General features: G+C 37.9%; 1 protein-coding gene across 1 annotated transcript; it reads right to left on the bottom strand.

The window, feature by feature from the left end:
* Nucleotides 1–507: 507 nt before the first annotated feature.
* sar1aa (secretion associated, Ras related GTPase 1Aa) lies at nucleotides 508–5,358 on the bottom strand. Its single transcript, NM_001200563.2, is given in 7 exon segments — nucleotides 508–861; nucleotides 2,546–2,677; nucleotides 2,775–2,878; nucleotides 3,015–3,080; nucleotides 3,166–3,285; nucleotides 4,486–4,608; nucleotides 5,327–5,358. Coding segments are annotated over 6 exon segments (597 nt in total). The 5' UTR covers nucleotides 4,544–4,608; nucleotides 5,327–5,358; the 3' UTR covers nucleotides 508–744.
* Between the last annotated feature and the right edge of the window lie 642 nt (nucleotides 5,359–6,000).

The following is a 6,000-nucleotide window of genomic DNA, read 5'->3' as shown; positions in this document are numbered from 1 at the left end:
CTAACGCTGATGTGTTACAACAAAATAGGACCATCTACAAAAAGACATTATATACCAGAATATATGATTTTATAAGATCTAAGAGAAAGATAAACATGTACTGATTAACAAGATATTTGAGAAGCTGATCTTATCACTGTGTTTAGATCACACGACAGGTTACTGTGTGAGTCACGTCAAAAGGGCAATATGCAGGATGGAAAATACGTAAGTTTTTGTGATGGAAAAGCTCATTGGAAAAAGAAAAAGCTTCCATTTCACACACAGACTATTCATGTGGAGCAGAAATTATAATGTTTAATACAAAATATGTTCATGTATTAATGTTACTTATGAAATACAGAACCAGTGGGTGTACTTGAGATGCTGTAATTTGTATTTCGTCATTTTAATAGTTCAGGGATGAGGTTCATCTGTGTAATATGTAGTAGCAGTGCCGTCTTTATGCTTATATACAGCCTAATTCTGTGTGTATGTATGTGACATGAATAGCTATCAGGCCCACAATGTCTGTTAAATACTTTAATACTGTAAATGTCTTCAGACAACATAACTTAAAATCATAATTTGGATGGAATGTTCCAGGTGACCGGAATGTTGTGTGTGTGTGTTAGTTTTTAAAAACTATTTCTCATGCTAATACACCATGTTCTTCCTTAGTCCTTTATCACAGTCTCAGTCTCTCTCTTTTTAACGTTCATCACTCAGAGGTAGGAGTCCTTTCGAGCAGAAACCTCCGTTAACTCAATCAATGTACTGCGAGAGCCACCGGAACCCTTCCCCGTAGCCCTGTTTCTTTAGCACACTGCACATGAAGACTTCTAATGGCCGTGCATTCAGCTCCTTCAACGACACGATTCCCTGAAAAACAGAACACTCGGGATGAATATCACACTCACACCACATTCCACCTGTTTCTTATACTGAGCTACATCTGGAGCAGAAAAATACACAAATACAGTTAGACTGAACAAATAGAACACACATGCACATTTTATTGTACAGTCTTCAGTGTTCAATAATTACATGTGCAAATTCATAAACTGCAGATCTACCAACAGTACTGTGTAATTAGACCAAAAGTGAGAGTATAAGAATATATATGATCTTGACCCTGCATTCACATGAGCAAGTGACAAGCTGCTAATGTTGCTTCCAGTGGCTGTCTGAATGTTTCACGTGTTTGTGTGTGTATATTATATATTACTGTCAGATAAACTTGATCAGAAGTGTCTTCTATAACAGCAGTTCTGGTTACAAGGCAAAATCACAGGTTTATATTAAACCTCTTATTATGGACACACATCCATTGTGTGTTATGAGTCAAAGTGACTTCCACTGTTTAAATACACACAAAGAACAGCTTAAAAGAGTAAACCTTTCTTATGGCTTGTCCAAGATAAGCCATAAGAAGAAATATTTGCCTAAGTTCATGACCCTAAATGAGGTCATATATGAAAAATAGAGATTAACCAGTATTTGACATTTCAAATGTGGAAATGGGTCAAATTGACCCATAACATAATAGGAGGGTTAAAATGCTCCATCTAATAGGTTATCATTTCTATAGTAACAGCTAATTCACAAGGACCTATATGGCAGACATGCCACATAATCAATGGCTTGTAATAAACAAAGAAAGAAAAAAAACAATGTGAAACTGTTGATATGATGAGGTTGTCTCTTCTGTTTATACATATATAAAAAAAAATAAAACAAAACATGACTTCTTTAGTGTTGCCACATTTCTGTGGTAAACGAGGAACACTTCGTCAGGCTTCAGGCCACGTCAGGTCTGTTATTCGGTCCCTCCAGGATTTTGCGTTTTTTTGATCGCAGAAATTAATGCAAAATTAAACAATCGCTGCAATATTCGGAGGAGCTTGAAATTTTTCAAAATTACTGCATGTGACACCAGAACGCATATTCAGCTAAAGCCCTCTTTGATTCACGTGCGTCGAACAGTTAAAAAGGTCTCATTTACCAACCAACATCAGGACATGCAAAACAATTTTTCAGTTTTCCGCAAAAAAGCACAAAAAAAGCATCATAAATTTTGAAAAAAGCAGCAGAAAATTAAGCACTTTTAGCCACAAAAATCTCAACAACAAAAAAAAAAATGCTGCAAAATCCTGTATGGACTGATTATTGGAAAACAATCAACTTCAGGGTTGTGTGAAAGTTATGTTCTATCTGTAGTAAAACAATAGGAAAAAGGGAAAGTGGACATTTCCGTTTTTGAGAATCAAATACTGTGAAACAAAAGTAGGAACTAAAGCACTGGGCACAGTGATTTCAGGGGACACTGGAAAACCTCTGCTAGACAGAACATTACTTGAGCCAATCATTTGAAATTTTTCGCTTTAGTGCATCCTTTATGCCCTGCAGCTGTGCCACGTCCAGCTGCAGGGTATAATTACACAGGAAATAAACAACTGCCTGATCTTTGTTAGTGTGAATGCAGAGTAACCTCCATATAACCCCGTTTACAAAATATGGAGGGAAAAAAAGTGAGAGACTATGTATGCATGTGTCAGAGTCTGACCTTCCCAGTGGTCTGTCCATTAAGAGCAAAGAGCTCCCGTAGCTTGTCTTCACTCACTGCTTCCGGTCGATCGATTTTATTCCCCAACACCAAGACCGGCACATTCGATATGGTCTCATCTGACAGCAACGCCTGGGCATGCGACAAAGATTAAGGTTAGTTTGAAACATTCAAACTGTGTCCTAAAAAGATAAAATGATAAATAACACGAATAGGTGTAAAAACTCACATCGAGCTCAATCTTGGACTCAAGAAGACGCTGATAATCTGCACAATCGACGAGAAAGACGATCCCGTTCACAGCTGGGAGGTAGTTCTTCCATACTCTCCTGGCTGCAGGAAGATCAGCACAATAACATGAGACTGATGCAAAAAAGCTTTGTCTGAGTGGCTTCAATTTCAGTATGCTTAATTAGAACAGTTTTAATGTCAGTAGAGTACAGTATATTTACACTAAAATAAGTCTAACCTTGTAAATGTCCACCAAGATCGAACGTGGTGAAAGTCATTCCAGCAATTGTCAGCTCTTCTGAGGCTAAAGAGACAAACTCAGATCAGTAATGGACATTATTTGAAAGACATTCAGGTGACGTGTTTACGTGGTGAGAAAGGAGACTCACTAGGATGTAGTGTAGGCACATGTTGTCCCAGTCTGTCGTCTTTCAGCATGTGGAGTAAAGTCGTTTTTCCGGCATTGTCCAAGCCCAGGAACACAAGCTTCCCAGATTTCTTGTACAGACCTGCCAATTAAAGAAAGAAAACAAAAATGCTTCATGTTATGACACTGCCTCCTTAGACTGATCTAGTGTGTAGAAATATCATAAACACAACACCCAACACGAACTGTAATAAACATACGGTGGAGTGGAAAAGTTTGCATGCCCCATGGTTTCTGGATGACACAAAGCTAAATGCACATCGTGTTGGTAATTTATTTAGACACACTAAAATGTTACAAATGAGATAAGGCACAACAAATAATAATAATAAAAAACAACACCACTGTTTCAAATGAACTAAAAGTCAAAAAGAATTCAGTATTTTGGCATGGCCGTCTTGGACTTTAGACTTGATTTAAAGGTGAAATTACACAAAAACAAAAACGTCCAAAAGTCTGAGACTACACTGAAAATCTGGAATTTTTTTTTACATTTAAAATATTTAATACCAAAGATTCTACACAATTTCTAGGTCCGTATTTAAATGTAAGCAAATTTTGCGATACTAACAATGTTAAGTGCTTAGTAAGTACTCTCAGACTTTTGGAGCCCAATTCATGTCATGAACAAATGAGCAAAGATCGAACAACAGTTTGAGTTCAAACAAATATCAAAACAGACTTAGGAATATTGCAACTACGAGGATCTAAAAGCTGCTTCGACAAACACAGTTCAAAGGTCAAAGAACGGACTGTACGATACAGATATGATTAGATCTTTATATCAATTTAATGTGATACACTTTTCTGAATATCGCAGGAATTGGCAAGTATCAGTGCCTATACTAGTTTGTTAATACTCAGTGCAACAAGTTAGCTATTCGATGTTAAAACCCCTTTTTTGTATCAATCTTTTCCCTTCAAGAATATATCAATTTCATTTGATATTTCTGCAAACAATTTTAACAAACTAATCTGAAATTAAAATAACTCGTACACAATGTGTATTGTAGAAAAGCATTAGTTACATTTTAGCCACCCTGACTATAAATATTTACTTAACTGACCTTACTTTTATTATTAGGCTTTTTATCTTATCTCACATTATTTGAGCACTTTGTTGTTTGTGATAATGAGGAATGGACGCTTCAAACTTAATAATAAACTAAATGCCTTGTTACTACAGATGGGTTTCTTCATTTTGTTTAAAGGGTGTCTAAGCATTTTTCACCCAGCTGTATGTTAGTTTAGTTTAATTAATAAAGTAAAGATATAAACTTACCGAGAAATTGTAGCACGCCGCTAAAGCCTTTGTAGATCCAGTCAAATATAAACGACATTGCTGAGGCGTCCTGTGTGGAAACTAATAACTAAGAATATATTTGGACTTCTCTCACCGTGGGACCTGAAATAAAGGTTAAAAATAGAGAAGCAATATTTTAGAAACTGTGATTAATCCACTTGAATGTACAGTGAAACCGGCGAGGCCGCATTAGTGAGTCTGGTTTGGTATGAATCACTGAAAACTCCAGCACTTCCGGTATGGTCCCTCGGCCGGCAGGCTGACACGTGTATCTAGGCGAAGGGTCAATATTATGTGCCAAGTCACACGGAAACGCTCAGAAGAACCTCCCTTCTGTGGGAACATGCTAATCTGTAGCTCGGTGTATTAGTTAGCTATCGACCCTTTCCTCTAATCACGTTAGCTACACAGCTATTGTTTTCGACACTCAGCGCGACCCAGTAACAAATACTTCCTAAATAAGGACAAATATAAAGCTAGCTACAAGGCTACACAGTCAGCTAATTTAGCTCACAGTTAATCCAAGGCCTTACAAGCTAACCGTGCTAAACCGTACAATACCACCACACTAATATATATATATATATATATATATATATATATATATATATATATATATATATATATATATATATATATATATACACACACACACACACACATATATGTCTGAAGTATTTATGTGTGTTGTATACCGCTGTAGCAACATTATTTATTTATGCTCTGTGATACAGCTCCAGAACATAACACCCTTATTATTTAACGCTAATTAGCTAACTAGTTCTCTCCAAGTCCTCAAATAATACTGCTGAAAATTTACCAGCTCGGTATATTTGCGTGTCCTCGCCCTTTTCCGACCAACAACAAACACAGCGCAGGTCAAAATATCCTCGGGTGAGTTTTAATAAATAATAATGCACATTAGCTAAATGAATAAGCCGCTAGCTTCGGGCCGCTGTGCCAGAGAGCGTCCGCGGTAGCCATAGACAGGACACGGGAACGTTTCTTCTGATACGACAGGAAGTAAGATCAGAGACGTGTGTTTAACTGTCTATCGCCATCTGCTGTTCTGGAGGACTTAAAAAAAATATCTGCCAGTGGACGGGGTTAAGGGGTCGGCATACTTCCTGCTAGAGTGGCACTTAGCCCCACCAAGTAAGATATTTATTATTCATCCATTTTCCGTACTGCTTATCGTACACAGGGTCGCAGAGGACCTGGAGTCTATCCCAGGGAACTCAGGGCACAAGACGGGGGACACACTGGACGGGGTGCCAACCCATCCCACACACAATTTGCAAATGCCAGTCAGCCTACAACACATGTCTTTGGACTGGGGGAGGAGACCAGAGTACCCAGAGGAAACCCTCAAAGTAAGGGTGGTGAACATGCAAGCTCCACACACACAGGGGGGTGACTAGGCAAATGTACTAACCTTTAAGCCACCGACATTTCTTCTTCTACTTCGTCTTCTTTTTCTTATTGTTGTTGGTG

Source organism: Ictalurus punctatus, chromosome 13, assembly GCF_001660625.3.
Source record: "Ictalurus punctatus breed USDA103 chromosome 13, Coco_2.0, whole genome shotgun sequence".
In the NCBI taxonomy this organism is placed as follows: Eukaryota; Metazoa; Chordata; class Actinopteri; order Siluriformes; family Ictaluridae; genus Ictalurus; species Ictalurus punctatus.
This window is presented reverse-complemented; position numbering and strand designations above follow the sequence as displayed.